Raw genomic sequence first — 16,390 nt, 5'->3', positions numbered from 1 at the left:
AACAATAAATGCTAAAAATCAGCAAAGGTGGAAGAACTCGGATAGTCAGACAGCATCTGTGGAAAGAGAATCCAGTTGAGTTATGGGTCAGCGATCCTCAGAACTCAGATCTGAGATGCTGACTGGTTCTCTTAATACAGATGCTGCTTGACTGGCTGAGCTCTTCCAGCAATTATGTTTTCATTTCAGATTCCTGCATCTGCCATTTTGTTTTCCAGTATGTTCAAAATTCATTGGCTTCTGCCCCTGTCGAGCATCCAATTCCCACCCAATCATCCTTCAGTCCACAAACCTGTCCATTGAAATCTTAGGAAAAACTCAGACATTTATAACTTTTTAAGGGAGAAAAATACACAATTCTTTGAAATGTAGAAATAAAGTCCTGCAGATGTTGGTTGATACACAAAAAGACACAAAGTGCTGGAGAAACTTAGCAGGTCAGACAGTAACTCTGGAGAACGTGAATAGGTGAGGTTTTGGTTCGGGATCCTTCGTTAGATGAAAGAAGTCTGGAGAAGTGGCCTAACTCAAAACATCACCTATCCATGTTCTCCAGGCTGTGGTGTTCTTCAGCACTTTGTGACTTTTTATGTAAACAAGCATCTGCATTGCCTTGTGTCTCGAATAGAGGTGTCAATCCCACTCACCGACACTGTAGCAAACTCCTTTGTATTTGACAATGTGTTCACTGTGGAGATTCTTGACCACTGCGATCTCCTGCTCAAAGTCACGAAGGTGCTCTCTTGTGGTGTGTTGCAGCTTCTTCACAGCCACCAGGTCCCCAGTGTTGTCCCCAAGGGGATCGTATCGGCACAGCTCGACACTGCCAAAGTTTCCCTGTCAGTGAAACACCAGGACAAATTGGAAGAGGTTGTTGATCTCTCCAGTATCACAAGTTTCATCCACATCATCTTACGATGAGCCTTTATTCTAAAACGTTGTCTCTACTACTGGGGAATCTCCCAGATGAAACATCTTCTCAGCTCCCACCCTCTAATGCTGGTCAAAATCAATAAGGTCACATCTGATTCTTCTACGCTCTGAAATTATTGGCCCAACATGCTCAACCGACTGAATACACCTTATCCCAGCTATCAATCCAGTGGACCTTTTCTGATTGCCTCCAATATAAGTGTATCCTTGTGCCTTGACAAGGCCACAGCAGACTGCAGTACTCCAGGTGAGGAGTCACCAGTGCCCTGTAAAGATGCATCTCTTTACTTTAAATTGCTCAGCCCTTGTAATAACAGCCAACCTTTCACTAGACTTCATCTTTAGTTGCTTCACCTACCCAGTAACCTATAGGGTTTTTAAAGAATCCGGAAATGGTAATATAATAGGCCAGAGTTGTGTATGCCTCAACCTGCTCTGCACTTTCAATGGCCTGTTTGCCATCTCCTTGATCCTTCTGCACCCCTTTTACAACAGTATTCTTTATTCTGTTTGCCCCCCTCACTCTCCCTGTTATAATGCACTCCTTCACATTTCTCCACATCAAACCCGGCCACTTACTCTTGACTCGCTATTGTGCCAGCTCAGAGTTCCCACGGCAGAGCTATCTTCCCTGAATGATTGAGTTCAAATCCCACTTCAGAGACCTGGAAACCATCATCTGGGATGAGATGCCTATTGAGCAGCCTGCAATGTTGGCATGAAAGCCATCCTGGCATCCTGGCATCAGCCAATAAACTGATCATTTAGTATTGCAACATTACAAATGTGTGGCTGCAGGATCAGGCCAAAGGCTACTTGTGTAAAGAAATTCAGGTCCTTCCCCCCCCCTCCCCCCCGACCCATCCCAGCTTGACTGAAGACAATGCCAATACCTTGCCCAGCAAAGAAATGAACTTGAGGTGTCTCTCTTCAAAGAAGTTGGGTTCTTCCTGCTTCCTCATTGCAAAAAAGCGGCAGAAGTCATTTGTATTTGGAAGGTCACTGGGAGACAGGTCACACAATCGTTCATAGTCTGAAAGAAGACAGAGGATTGTAAACGGCACAGGATGATTGCAGCATGGCTTGAGACCTCGAACCAGTGAACGTTTGGTTCTTGGCTCAAAGAATGGCATGCAAGGAAAAACAAGTTGATGGAAAAATCAAACAGTAGAGGGCATTAGCTTTGAAGTGAGAGGGGCAAAGTTTGTAGATGAGCGGGACAAGTTGTCGACACAGGGTGGTGAGTGCCTGGAATGTGCTGCCAGGGGTGGTGGTGGAGGCAGGTATGTTAGTGGCATTTAAAAAACTTTTGGATAGTCTCATGGATAGGCAGAGAATGGAGGGATATGGGTTATTTGCAGGTCGATAACTGATAGTCTTGGCATCATGTTCGGCACAGACATCAGTTTCTGCTTATATTTCAAATTTTGAGATTTAATAAAGCTTTTGACAAAGTCGCTAATGGTAAACTAAAGATGAAGACATTTATCCAGAGGATTAAAGCAAGAGATCAATGAAGACTTGGGAGATTGGATTGAATCTGGTAGCTAAATAGGGAAAGGTGTAAATGGGATTGGCGCAGATGGGCACTATGCCAGCATGGATGAGATGGTCTGTGTGATTATATGGATGTTTGGTGCAACTACAGAGAGGAGGTACAACTCTTCAAACTATTATTATTATTATTATTATTATTATTATTATTATTATTATTATTATTATTATTATTATTATTATTATTACTATTAATATTATAATGGAACAGCGTGAAGAGGCATCGCTGTGTTGTTTGTTGAAGAAGATGCTGTTTGTTGGGTAATATCTTTTGCTGCAATAATTCAATAATGCAAGGAAGATAAATGAACCAATTGCCCATCTATTGTTTCCCAATTACATTTCTTTCTCTCACACCCTGCCCACGGAAGCTCAGGATCTCTGTGCAGTTGGTTACCTGAGGTGTTTAATCTGTTGAGCTCCCTGATGGTGGCTCGGAATGAAGGTCGGAGTTCAGGCTGGTAGTTCATGCACTGATTGATGAGGCTGGCTAACTCTGTCCACTTGGGAGCAGGAAGCTGAAGATGGTCCTCATAAAACTGGAGCTTCTGCACAACACAAGTTAATACATTTACTTCAAGGCTGTTATCTTGTATTTTATTATCTGGTAGTTTTTTGCAATCACATGCAATTCTCTGTCCATTTTTAAAAAAAAGATCCACAAATGCATGAATCTACTCCATCTGCTTGTGGCGACATCATTGGTCCCTAACTGAGTCCTGTGGATGAGGCACTTCTCCATCAATCCCCACAAAGTGCAAAAAACCAAAGTGCTGGAGGAACTTGGTGGGTATCAGCACTTGCTCAGTCTGAAATAGGATCTTGACCCGAAACCTCATTTGTCCATTCCCTCCACAGATGCTGCCTGACACGCTGAGTACCTCCAGCCCTTTGTGTTTTGCTCTAGATTCTAGCATCTGCTAACTCCTGTCTTCAATCTGCAATTGATTTTCAACTGCTGGGACTCAGCATGGGGCAGTTGGAAGCTTGGATCATGCACTATGCAATTGGTAACAGTGCAGGCACTAGAGTACAGCACTGTCTGAAGTGTGCTCTTTGGAATTAAATGCCCTGTCTCAGGATTGTAGTGTTTTTTTGCAGTGTCTGCTCCCTATTGCCCCCATGACCATAGTAACTAGGCACCTTGATCAGCACCAACCAGTCTCCCACCAGCATTGTGTGTGAGGGAGAGAAGCCTCACATCAAAGGGCGGGTCGGCCAAATGGAAAAACCATGGCAGCAATCTCCCAAGTGAGATGCCCGAAGCAACCTGTTGGTGCATGAAAACTGGGTAATGGAGCTTCCTGGTTTTACAGAACATGGCACTGAATGTTTGCACACATGATCTGAGCAATGCACCTGGCTCAGTGGCCATATTTAGATTAGATTAGATTAGATACTTTTTTTGTCACGTACAACGTCACGACATGCTTTGTTTTGCATACCTAGGCATACAAGAGTCGCCACGTAAAGGCCGTCAAAAAAGTTACAAAGTACAAAGTTTATTGACAATTAAATATGTGATGTACGTTCCATTGCACTAATGAACAATTGTAGAGCCAGTCAAAATGTTGTGAAAGTCACGGGTCCTTACTTGCATGGGTTCCATGCCGTTGAGTGGGAGGTCTCCCCCACTGAATATCTCCCAGAGAGTTGTACCAAAGCTCCATCTGTCTGAATCGGAAACCATGTGTGTTGCTTGGTCAATGTATTCAGGAGCCAACCATGGGATCCGGTCAATGCGCACTGTATCAGAAAAATAAACTTTTAATCAGTTATGAGATCTTTCCAAACTCTCAGTCAGTCTCCATTCTCTGGGCATTTGCACATCTACAAGATTGGAAAGACTGGAATTTAGACGGATGAGAGGGGATCTTATAGAAACGTATAAAATTATAAAAGGACTGGACAAGCTCGATGCAGGAAAACGTTTGCCAATGATGGAGGAGTCCAGAACTTGGGGCCACAGTCTAAGAATAAAGTGGAGGTCATTTAGAACTGAGATGAGAAAAAAACTTTTTCACCCAGAGAGTTGTGAATTTGTGGAATTCTCTGCCGCAGAAGGCAGTAGAGGCCAATTCACTGGATGAATTTAAAAGAGAGTTAGTTAGAGCTCTAGGGGCTAGTGGAATCAAGGGATATGGGGATGATCAGCCTTGATCACAATGAATGGCGGTACAGGCTCGAAGGCCAAATGGCCTCCTCCTGCAACTATTTTCTATGTTTCTATTTGGAACTCAGTTCCTCAAAGGGTAATGGCGCAGTGCCTTGGCATATTTTAAAGGAAAATTTGATGGATATTTGATGAGCTAGTCAAATGATATACAAATGTCACAAATGGCAAAGGTCCCAATGCTGATCTCTGCAGTACACCACTACTGACAGAGTTGCTGGTGTAAAGGTCTCAGAACTGATGCCTGTGGTACACAACTCACAGACGTAAATGTTATTCCCTGTATTCTGTATCTGTACACTGTGGATGGCTTTATTATAATTATGTATAGAAATTCCGCTGACTGGATAGCATGCAACAAAAAAGCTTTTCATTGTACCTCGGTACACGTGACAATAAACGAAACTAAACTAAACTAAACATCCCAACACCGATCCCTGCAGTACACCACTGCACACAAACCTGCGGGAATAAAGCTTTTCATTGTACTTCAGTATATGTGACAATAAATGAGACTAAACTAAACTAAAGGTTCCAGCACCAATCTACTGGTCTCAGACCTACTGGTCCCAGAACTATTCTCTGCGGAGCGTCCAGCGCTGGATTTAAAACACCGCGGAGCCTGGGATCTCTTGCCGAGATCGCCAGAGTCGGAGCTCCGACCAGCGCGGCCTTTCGACTCTCGGGTGCCGCAGTCTCCGGGGAGGGAGCGGCCGCTACAGACATTTCCAAACCACCAGGGAGTGTTCACCCGATGCCGGAGTTCCAGCTTTCCAGCAAGAGGGCCTGAAAACATCGGACTGGCTGCGGAGGCCTCAAATAGGCCCCGACCTCGGGTGATTCAAAGAAGAAGAAGAATAGGACTTAACTTTTTGATGCCTTTCCCCACAGTGGAAAATTTTGATTCTGTTGTGGGGGGACGTTCATGTTGAATTCTATAATGTGTTGTGTCATTTTTTCTTATTTTTTATTTTTCTACGGATGTACGGAAACTTAATTATTTACTTTATGTAAAGCACTTTGGTTTCAACGCGAGTTGATTTAAACGTGCTATATAAATAAAATTGACACTTACCTACTTACCACTGCTCACAGACCTACTGGTGTAAAGGTCAAAACACCGATCCCTGTTCTACACCACTGTTCACAAATGTAAAGGTCCTAGCACCAATCCCTGTGGCACACCTTTACTCACAGACCTGCTGCTGTGAAGGATCCAGCCCCGATCACTGCTGTACACCACTGTACACTGATCTAGTACAGATCCCTGTGGCACAACTCTGCCCAAAGACCTGCTGGTGTAAAGGACACTGTTTGCTGCCTCTGTTTACCTTCTTTCGGCAGGATAGTCATGCTGATCCCCGGGTCGCTCAGCTTGATGAAGGGAGGACACCCAGCCACCGCATCTCCTTCTCGAGTCAGCAGGACATTCCGTGCACAGACGTTACCGTGGACGATGTGCTTGTCCTCCTGTGAGGAGAAAGCCTGATGTTAGTGAATCTTCAGTGAAGGTGCACGAGGTGGGGGGCTGGATGACTATTTGACAGAGAATCAAATAAATGCACACCATAAAACCTGGGTCGGTCGGATCCTTGGGATAATCCTTGCAAACATGTAAAAATCCCAGCTCCTGGCCAGACCATCCTCAGAGATTATAGATCATGACGTCAGGAAGCCATGCTGCATAGAAACAGGCCCTTCGGCAAAACCTTAATTAGCCCCAAATTGATGAACCATTCTCTTCCCACTTGTCTTCTCCTTATTCGTATCCCTCCAAACCTTTCTTATACATGTACCTGTCCATGTGCCTTTTGAATGTAATTATAGCTGTTTCTACACTCACTTGATCCCAGCTGCCTAAACGTGATGAACGGTCGGAGGCACATGGATATGCAGGGAATGGAGGAATATGGATCATGTGCAGGCAGATGCAATTACTTCATCTTGGCATCATGTCAGCACTGAGGTTGGGGCCCAAAGTTCCTGTGCGGTATTTTTCTGTGTTTTATGTTTTACTTGACTGGAGCATCAATATCACGACATCTCAAACTCCCTACTCCTGCCTGCCTTGCCCTTCGCTCGAACAGGAACAAGTTGAACTCTTGTTATCGCACATTTATAAGCCTCCCACTTCCCAGATGGCCCTTTACCTGCAAACAGCCTCCCCCAATCAATTTCTGGAAGTCCCTACCTAATATTACTAAAATTGGCCTTTCCCCAATTTAGGACTTTAGCTTTTGGACCAGCCATATCCCTTTCTACAGCGATTTTAAAATAAGTGTTATTATGGTCATTGTTCCCAAAGTGGTTCTTCACTCACACTTCCGTTACTTGTTCTGCCTTATTTCTCAGGAGGAGTTTTGCCTTTTTTCTAGCAGCAGTGGATGGTTATATCTTTCACCTGCCTCTCTCAAATCGAATTCTGAACCTCTTCAACCATTGGATAGAGGAGGTTTTCGCACTGCTAATTTAATATTGGACCGAGCGCTGTGGTATCCATGAGTTACTAGAGATGCTGCCTCACAGCTCCAGTGACGCAGGTTTAACACTCACCCCCAGTGCTGTCTGTGTGGAGTTCGCCCGTTCTCCCAGTGAGCGTGCAGCTATCCCCTGGGGGCTCCAGTTTCCTCTCACATCCCAAAGATGCCTGGGTTGCTGGGTTAATTTACCGCAATAAATCTCCAAGAGTTCATGGCAATGAGGGACAATAGATCCATAGATGGGATATTCCCTAGAATTTTTTACACAGGGAGTGGTGGCAGCCTGGAATGCATTGCCAAGGGCAGTGGTGCAGGCAGATATGATAGTGTCCTTTAAGAGGCTTTGAAAGTGTAGGGATCAGAGGAATATGGACCATAGAATAGAAGGACATGCACAGGCAGATGAGATCACGTTAGCTGCCCAGAGAGTGGAGACCGACTGAGAGTTTGTAAAGAACTAATTAAACATTTTTTTTGCTGATGCAGTGCGCGTTGACTGGATCCCGTGATTGGCTCGTGAATTCATTGACCAAGCCACACATATGGTTCCTGAGTCAGACAGATGGAGCTTTGGTACAACTCTCTGGGAGATATTCAGTGGCGGAGACCCCCCACTCAACAGCATGGAACCCATGCAGGTAACGTAGTGGGCTGAAGGCCCATTCCTGTGCCATCCTGTCCTATGTTCTAAATCTTCTCTCCACTCTTTCCACCAACTAGCTAGCTACCCCCATGAGTAACTCTCACCAACTCTCTCCCTTGCGAACAAAAAGCAAGCGGTGAATTTGAGGATCATGTTGCCGCCACCTCTGACACTTGTCGTGATGCTCACCAGGAAATTCATGGCATAGGCAAGTTGCTTTGCCACCTCGAGTTTCCAGCTAATGTTAATGCAGCTTTTGTTTCTGTTCTTCTTTAGGTATATGTCCAGGGCCCCGTACTTCACATACTCCTGCACCATGATGTCTGTGAAGGTAAGGAAGTGAATCAGTTCCTGAACGGACAGCATGTGGCGGCTTCTTAATCCTTTATATTTTGCAATCATTTTGAAATGCCTCCGAAAGAATGTGAAGGAACAAATTAGAATCAGGTTCACAAGTTCAAAGACTTACTCTCATTATTGACGGCACAGATTCCATAAACCAGGATAAGATGCTGATGAGAAACTTGACTCATGATACTTGCCGCCTCAAAGAATGACTATAATGGTAGAAATAATTCAGTTTAAGTAAAAATGTATCTCAACATGACAGTAACAAAGGACAGATTATAGCTACCTTCCCCCAGGCACAAAACCTCTCCCAATTCACAATTAGGCAACACGGTGGCACAGCGGTAGAGCTAATGCCTTACAGCTCTTACAGAACCAGAGGCCCGGGTTCAATCCTGGCTACGGGTGCTGTCTGCAGAGTTTGTACGTTCTCCCTGTGAACCGCGTAGGTTTTCCCCAAGAACTTCAGTTTCCTCTCACACTCCAAAGATGTACAGGTTTGTACGTTAGTTGGCTTGGTGTAAATGTAAAAATTGTCCTTCGTGTAAGACAGTGTTACTGTGCGGGGATCGCTGGTCGGTGCGGACTCGGTGGGCCGAAGGGCCAGTTTTCACGCTGTATCTCTAAACTACACTAAACATGCTCTCCAGCTCTGGTCTGATTGGAACCCCTGGTCCCATTATTCTCAGCTCCTCCCCTGCAGCCTGCCTCTCCTTCCCACAACACATGGCTTGTTTTTTCTCAACACAGCACTCTGATTATTATGTGAAAGGGATATCATGTTTCATCAACTTATTAAAGTTCTTTGACTTTGACTACCATAAAGCATTTGATAAGGTGCAGCATAAAACATGATTTAATAAATGGAGGAACAAGGAACAGCAAATACAAAAAAAAAAGACTCATAGTGCTGGAGCAACCCAGCGGGTCAGGCAGTCTGAAGAACGGTCCTGGGGAACAAAGGTGAACGGGTGAGGAGAGGGACATCAATTCTCTGGTCAATCCAGATGTCCTAGGAAGGCGATGGCTGGAGGCCCACAGCAGCCTGGGGCTTGCCTGGAATGGATACCACTCATAACAACTAGAGCACGGACTGGACTTTAAAATTGGCGCCATATCATGCTGCCTCTTGCGTGTTGGATCAATGGACTATTTCTGTACACTTGCTAATCGGGGATGTGCTTGGGTGTGGCAATACTCTCCTGCACTGTTTGTGAGAAAAGGATTTCACTCAGGGTTTGCACTGCACACATGTAACAATAAAAGTACCATTGGACTATTGAACCATTGACCCGAAACGTTACTTAACAATGTTCTCCAAAGATGCTGCCTGACTCGCTGAGTAACTGCAGCACTTTGTGTCTTTATTGTGATTAATATTTGCTTGTAGACGAAATGCAGGGGCTGATATCTTGGCCAAGAGAAAACAGTCAGTTTCCAAAGATGAAACCTGGTGTGTACCTGGTTGTCACATTTCAATAATGGTGTGACTCGGGGATCAACTTTATACACTTTATATAAATGGCTTGAATCAAGGAGCTGAAGGTATAGCTGCTAAATTTAAATACATTTGAAATTGTGATGTAGCAAAGATGTAAGGTGAAATAGATTGTTTGGGTAAAACAGCAAAAAGCTGGCAAGTAGAGTATGGCTCACCTTTTCACTAGTTTAGTTTAGTTCAGAGATGCAACGTGGGAATAGGCCCTTCGGCACACTGAGTCCACACCGTACAGCAATCCCTGTACATTAACACTATCCTCCACAAAGGGACAATTTACAATTTTACCAAGCCAATTTACTAATCTAACTCAGTGGGTCAGGCAGTATTTCTGGAGAAAATAGGCTTTCTTCAGATCCAAAACGTCACCTGTTCCTTTTCTCCAGAGATGTTGCCGCACCCGCTGTTACTCAAGCACTTTGTGTCTATCTTCAGTATAAACCGGCATCTCGGTTAACATTCCCGATTAATCCTGAGTCTCAGCTGCTCTTTGAAGGTTCCAGATTCTAGTTGCTGTCTGGGTGAGGAAAAGTTTCCTGACATTACTTTGGAACATCGAGCCCCTGAATTTTCTAACCTCATGGCCTGGATTTCCCCACCAAACAGAATACTTTACCTCTTGTCACTCTATAATTCCTTTTGAGAATTGATACTGAGCGGAATGAAAAGTCGAAGGGTTCACCTCAGAATAGTTTCTGTGTGAAGAGTCCAACACTTTCAGTAAAACTTCCATCTGGTAAAAGTCATTGTCCGCATTTCCTTCTCTAGTTCCTTTGAAGATCTTTGTAAAGGATCCTTGACCCAGACTTTCACCCTGTTGTGAATGAAACAAAGTCCGACCATTAACTCATGTTGCAATTGAACAAGACGTTGGTGAGACTGCATACAATACAATACAATACAATACAATTTATTTGTTATCATTTGAACCTCTTGAGGTTCAAACAAAATTTGGTTTCTGCAGTCATACACACAAGAAAAAAGAACCAAGACACAACACAATTTACACAAACATCCATCACAGTGAATCTCCTCCTCACTGTGATGGAAGGCAAAGCCTTATCTCTCCCCTGCACTCCTCCCGATGTCAGAGTCAAAGTCCCCAGCAGGCGATGGTAAGTGTCCCGCGGCCATTAAAGCCGCGCCGGGCGATGCAAGGCCGCGCTCTGGGTCTTGGTGTTGGAGCCCCCGGCGGGCGATGGTAAGCGTCCCACGGCCGTTAAAGCCGCGCCGAGCGATGTAAGGCCCTGCTCCAGGTCATCGTCAACCCCGCAACTCGGGCGGGAAAAGTCGCCCGAGTACATGCCCGAGCATTTGGAGTATTGCCCGAGCATTTGGAGTATTGTGTTCAGTTTTGCTCACAAGGATGTAATTAAATTGGAAAAAGTGCAATGAAGATTTAAAAGGCTTTTGTCAGGACTCAAAGACTTGAGCTATAGGGAGAGGTTGGGCAGGTTAGGACTTTAATCCCTAGAGCAGAGGGGACTGAAGGGTGATCTTACAGAGGTGCATAAAATCATGAAGGGAATAGATGAATGTACAGAGTCTTTTAACTTGAGTACAAGAATCAAAAACCCGACGCCATAGGTTTAAGGTAACATTTGGACAAGTACATAGATAACAAACATTCAGAGGGACATGGACCAAATGTGGGCAAATGGAACGGGTCTAGATGGGGCATTTTAGTCATCTTATCAAAGGGCCATTTCTATGCTGCATGATTCTATAATTCTATCGAGTAATCTAACTGGTCAGATTAATAACACAATGTGTTGTCACTTCTTTGGAGCACATTCCGATTGCCAAGCAATTTCCAGACAGAAGGAGCCAATTTGGACAAGGTCCTTGTGAGAATGTCCCAGGAATGACATTGTTGTCTGTCTCTCAAACCTTCCACTGCTATCCCAGTCCCTTAGAAATGCAATAAATTCTGTCTCAAGCTCTGTGATATTTGAAGTCTCAACAAAACAGCATTTTAAGTGGCAACAAAACAACCATGTCAGTAAAGCCTTTCTCGTCCTTGGTCTCATTTGCTGAAGGTAAATGTTTACGCATCCTGATCTTCATGAGGCCAGGCAGCATTTGTGAAGAGGTTACGTTGGAAATGATTTCACCAGGGGCAGCACAGTGGTACAGCTGTTAGAGCTGCTGCCTCACTGCACCAAGACCCAGGTTCGATCCTGATCTTGTGTGGTGTCTGCGCGGAGGTGTAACTAGAGGGGATGAATGAGAACCGAAAAGAAGGAAAGAAAATGCAGAACACCGCAACTGCTGAAAAACTGATAAAAAAAATAGAAACTTGGAAATACTCCGCAGGTCAGACAGCATCTGTAGAGAGAGAAACATCAGAACGGGGCCGTTCTGACACTAGTGGGAAAGGCTGGCTATTTGAAGTATTTAAATTCAGCTTTTTCCATCATTTTCTGTTTAGATTTCAGATCTCTGATGTCAGAATAGGTTTATTTTTCTTTGAATTAAGCACTTATTGCAATTCAGGAGACTCACCCAGATCAGCTCCTCCTTCTTTACTTTGTGGAACATCATCTGATGGACATTTCTTCGTTGCATCGCAGGGGAGGCAAGGAGATCCGAGGACCAGTTATTGCGGACGATGATCAAGTTGGACTTTTCTGCAGGTGAGAGTAAAATGACCAGGACTGGATGCGGCAAAGGGGTTACAACAGGAGGTAAGGAAAGCCAGTACAGGAACCGCCCACTACAAGACCTGCTTGGATCTCATTCACACTCCCTTTGCCAGGTTATTGATCATGTTCTGATGGAAATCTCCATCATTGTTGTGAGGAATCGAGAAACCAAACAACATTGTTCAAATCTTGCAACATACTGGCAAGGCATGTATTGCTACACTGGTGGGTTTAAGCTAGATTGCTAGGGGGACATGATCTAATGCAGGACTGATTCAGGTGGAAGGCTGGAAGTTGGTATGAAAGAAGATGGAAGAAAGATCAGTGGACAGAAAGACAGGAGCACTGAATTGGGGCAAGGCCAACTTTGATGGTATTAGACAGGAACTTCCTCAAGTCAATTGGAGTAGAAAAGAGGTGGGAATTAGCTAGGGGTACCTAAAATTGGAGATTTCAATGCTCATACTGTTGGGAAAAGAGGGTAACTAGAGAGAGAGAAAATAGGGTCCCTCACAAACCACAAAGCAATAATCTGTGTGGAGCTGCAGGAGATGGGCAAGGTCCTATTGCGTATTTGTAATCTACTTTTACAATGGAGAAAGAGTGGAGAACATAGAACATAGAACAGTACATCACAGGAACAAGCCCTTTGGCCCACAATGCTTGTGTTGAACATGATTCCAAGACCATCCCACCATGTCCATGCTGGCCGTCTTGCCCGCCTACACAAATCCCCATTCACCCAGATTAGCACTCTGTCCCTTATGCCCCTGTCCCACAGAACGGAAACCTTTGGAGACTTTGCGCCCCACCCAAGGTTTCCGTGTGGTTCCCGGAGGTTACCGGAGGTTTTTGTCATTCTCCCCACCTGCTTCCACTACCTGCAACCTCCGGAAACCACCTGCAACCTCCGGAAACCGCACAAAAGCCTTGAGTGGGGCGCAAAGTCTCCAGAGGTTTCAGTTCAGGTTTCCTAAGTGGGACAGGGGCATTAGGAAGCAGGGGCGAAGTGTAAAGGTAAATAATTCTGATACTATTCCAACCTCTCTCCCGGGGGGGGGAGAAATGCATCCCAAAATCCAGTGCATCTCTTTGTTCCTGCTGCAGGATTGTGGGACCGACCCCTGGAGATGTCTCCTTTACCAGTGGTGAACAAATACTAATAGGTCAGCAGTCTCTTTAGAATGGAGACCTCCCCCCCACCTCCCACTCCACAAGGCACTTTACAGGAGCATTGCCCTTTGTTACATCCCCCACAGGGAGGCATGAGGTGAGGTGAAGGCAGGGCTGTGAGAGTGAGAGGGTCAGAAGCCCCTTTACCTTTGAGTCTGGGTGGGCAGCAGATGCTGAGCTCCATTCTGACACCCTCTGACACAAGGCCTGTGGTCCGATAGTAATTCAGCAGACTCTTCATACTCTCAAAGTGCCGTGGGACCCCAGCCAGAGAGTAGCTCTTGCCCTTGATAATCAGGCAGTCCTTGTAATCCTTCCCGAATTCCGTCTGCACCAAATGAAAAACATTATCAAAGCCATTGCAATTTGGTGATTGAAGGATAGGAGGAAGACTGAATTTAAGGACTCTTCCATCTTCCCTTCGAGATAGCTTACGTTAACAAAAAAATGCAATTATACTTACCGACCCTCTCATACTTCCTTTCCTGTATCTGTTCTTCCTCCCCACCCACTGAACCTTCATTCTGACACCCACACACTTCCTCAATACGTCACGCCCTCCGGAGTAGCACCAGCAAACCTCCCTGCAAGAATACTGTTGTCCTTACAGCGAGAGGCCCCCCAGCTCTCTTATACAGGTCACCCCCTGGCCCAGGGGAGATCCCAAGAACCTGACGTTACTCCAATGTTACCACAGTACAGATGTTGGAAAGGATTATCATTTGAAGCCATTAACCTAGTTCCTAGTGCAGAGGTGAGGCAGCCACTGCCATCAGAGAGGCGGCTGAGCCCATTGGATCTGGTGAATGTGCTTGGCTGGAGCTCACTGGCCTCCACACCTCCAAACTGAAAGGGCCACTCAAAGTTGTGGCTCGTGGTAACGGGCCTTGCGGTGGTGAAATGATTCATCTCATGCCACGCTGCACGATGGTCATTTGTTATCTCGGGATTCATACTTTGCTTGTGTTGCTCCACCAGTCAATCTCATGGCCGACGGAAGCAGGGGCCGCTATAAGGGCAGGAAGAACGTTAGGGAGGTCACGTGCTGAGGAAGTGTTTGCTCTCCATCAGACGTTCTCCCAGAGATGGGTTTGGAATCGAGGGAGCATTAATGAGAAAGTGGCTTCTGAAGGTAAACATGAGACTACACTGATGGAATCCAGTGGAATGGAACGTGATGCTTTCACCACCGAGGCCGAGACCACAGCAGATCAGCATTGTTGATTGGAGATCATTTTAACGGGAACCTCACGAGGGCTTTCTCATTGCTGAGTAACTATTGACTTCACCGGCTAAAAATATTTGACCCTGGATGCATCTCCATGCCTAGTGCATGCCGATCAGACCAAGAGCTTTCTGTGCATCTCACTCAGCCATCGTGGCTACCACAGTGGCCAAACACTCGCCCAAACTTTAGAGTCGAGTTTCTTGCGAGAAAGTCCATATCGTGCGGAGGCTACAGTGGGTTAAGCAAGGGCACTCATTAGGAAATACAAATCATTTCCCTCAAGTTATCCCGTCAACTTACTTCAACACAAACTGTGAGGAAATACTTGTCAAAATCCTTGGGGCTACAGCGCAGGATGTAAAGCCCTTTCCTGTTTCCTTGCTTCTTTATCTTGGACATGGCAAAGTCAGAGCTGAAAAAGGAAGGAAAAAAAAATGAGAAGACAAGCCAAATAATTGCACTGACCCTTGCAGAAAGAACTTAGAGACGTTCCTTAGCAAGGCGAGAGAAAGGCATTACAGTGCTGAGACATTGGCTGGAACCACCTCCTCCACATCAGCACCATGTGATGGCTCAAGCAGAACTCCAAGAATTTGGATCCATTGTCTTCAACAGAACTGAATTTCAGAGGAGAATACAATGTTGTCATCTCAGTATTTCCTATTCAGCATGTGTGAACAAGGATAATTTTTCCTCACTGGAAGCCATTTCCCCAATCACTGTAACGTACTCTTGATAAGTCATCCAGCAGAAAGTAAGGGGTTAATTTGTTCTTTCAGAGCAGGATCATGCAGTGATAGAAGACAAAAAACTGAAGAAGAATGCTGACTCTTTTGGGTCTGGAATCTAGCAAAGGAAACTAGATCCTCTAATTCCTAGAACTTACATGATAGGCCCATGACAATGGTCCTCAAGGTGTTCCAGCAGCTTTGGCGGTGCCACTTCTTTGCAGAAGTAATGGTGAGCATCAGCCGTTAGTCTGTAGTATCCATCAATAAGTGCGAGGAAAGAGAGAGCCTCTCTCAGGCTGGGAAACTCTGCCTCCTGAAAAGTAGAAATCATCAGGTAACGTGACCAAGGTGCACCATCGAAGCAAGTTCCATTTGCCTGCATTTGCCCCAAACCCTCCAAACCTGTTCTATCCATGTACCTGTCCGATTATCTTTTAAATATTATTGTTTCACTTTTGGGGAGCTATGGACCTACATCGCAAGATCCCATGTACATCATTGCTCCCAAGGGTCTTGCCAGTTGCTGTATTCTTTCCTCTTGCATTTGACTTCCCAATCTTGCCGCCTCTGGTTTAATCGCACGGTCTAATCACCAACCCTACCAGTGAAAGCCATTTACTTTTTTGTAGCTAAACCAAACCATGTTTGTTTGAGCTTGTCCTTCAAATCTGTGTTGGGCAAACTACCGACTCTGTGAAATTGGACCCAGATCAGCTTTTTGTTGTCAGCAGTCTGTCACATATATCAGGGCCTGATTTCAGACCAGGTTCATCTGATCATAGGCAGTTTTTGGGGTCTGTAAGGGAATGTTGCACATTTGTCAAAAGCTTAATATACCTATACAAACAATTAGATGTTATAAATGTACATTAATAAGAAAGAAATATTTCAATGATGGTGTTTACATTGCAAGTCTTCTGCTCTGCAGTGAAGTCATTTAAATAGGGTCACTGTTGGAAACAGGGCAGTCAGTTTAAAATCCTA

The 16,390-nt window shown here is 45.0% G+C and overlaps 1 protein-coding gene across 1 annotated transcript in view; it reads right to left on the bottom strand.

Annotated features, from left to right (window-relative positions):
* LOC129711208 (tyrosine-protein kinase JAK2-like) overlaps nt 1-16,390 on the bottom strand; it is a 47,171-nt gene that overhangs the window by 6,347 nt on the left and 24,434 nt on the right. The window contains exons 8-19 of the mRNA XM_055658682.1: nt 15,562-15,719; nt 14,976-15,087; nt 13,595-13,775; nt 12,135-12,259; nt 10,312-10,443; nt 8,253-8,340; nt 7,973-8,106; nt 5,992-6,130; nt 4,082-4,233; nt 2,885-3,035; nt 1,827-1,966; nt 648-837 (exon numbers count right to left, since the gene is read on the bottom strand). Coding sequence (XP_055514657.1) covers nt 648-837; nt 1,827-1,966; nt 2,885-3,035; nt 4,082-4,233; nt 5,992-6,130; nt 7,973-8,106; nt 8,253-8,340; nt 10,312-10,443; nt 12,135-12,259; nt 13,595-13,775; nt 14,976-15,087; nt 15,562-15,719 — 1,702 coding nt within the window. The remainder of the gene's footprint in view (nt 1-647; nt 838-1,826; nt 1,967-2,884; nt 3,036-4,081; nt 4,234-5,991; nt 6,131-7,972; nt 8,107-8,252; nt 8,341-10,311; nt 10,444-12,134; nt 12,260-13,594; nt 13,776-14,975; nt 15,088-15,561; nt 15,720-16,390) is intronic.

This window comes from Leucoraja erinacea, chromosome 29, assembly GCF_028641065.1.
Source record: "Leucoraja erinacea ecotype New England chromosome 29, Leri_hhj_1, whole genome shotgun sequence".
In the NCBI taxonomy this organism is placed as follows: domain Eukaryota; kingdom Metazoa; phylum Chordata; class Chondrichthyes; order Rajiformes; family Rajidae; genus Leucoraja; species Leucoraja erinaceus.
This window is presented reverse-complemented; position numbering and strand designations above follow the sequence as displayed.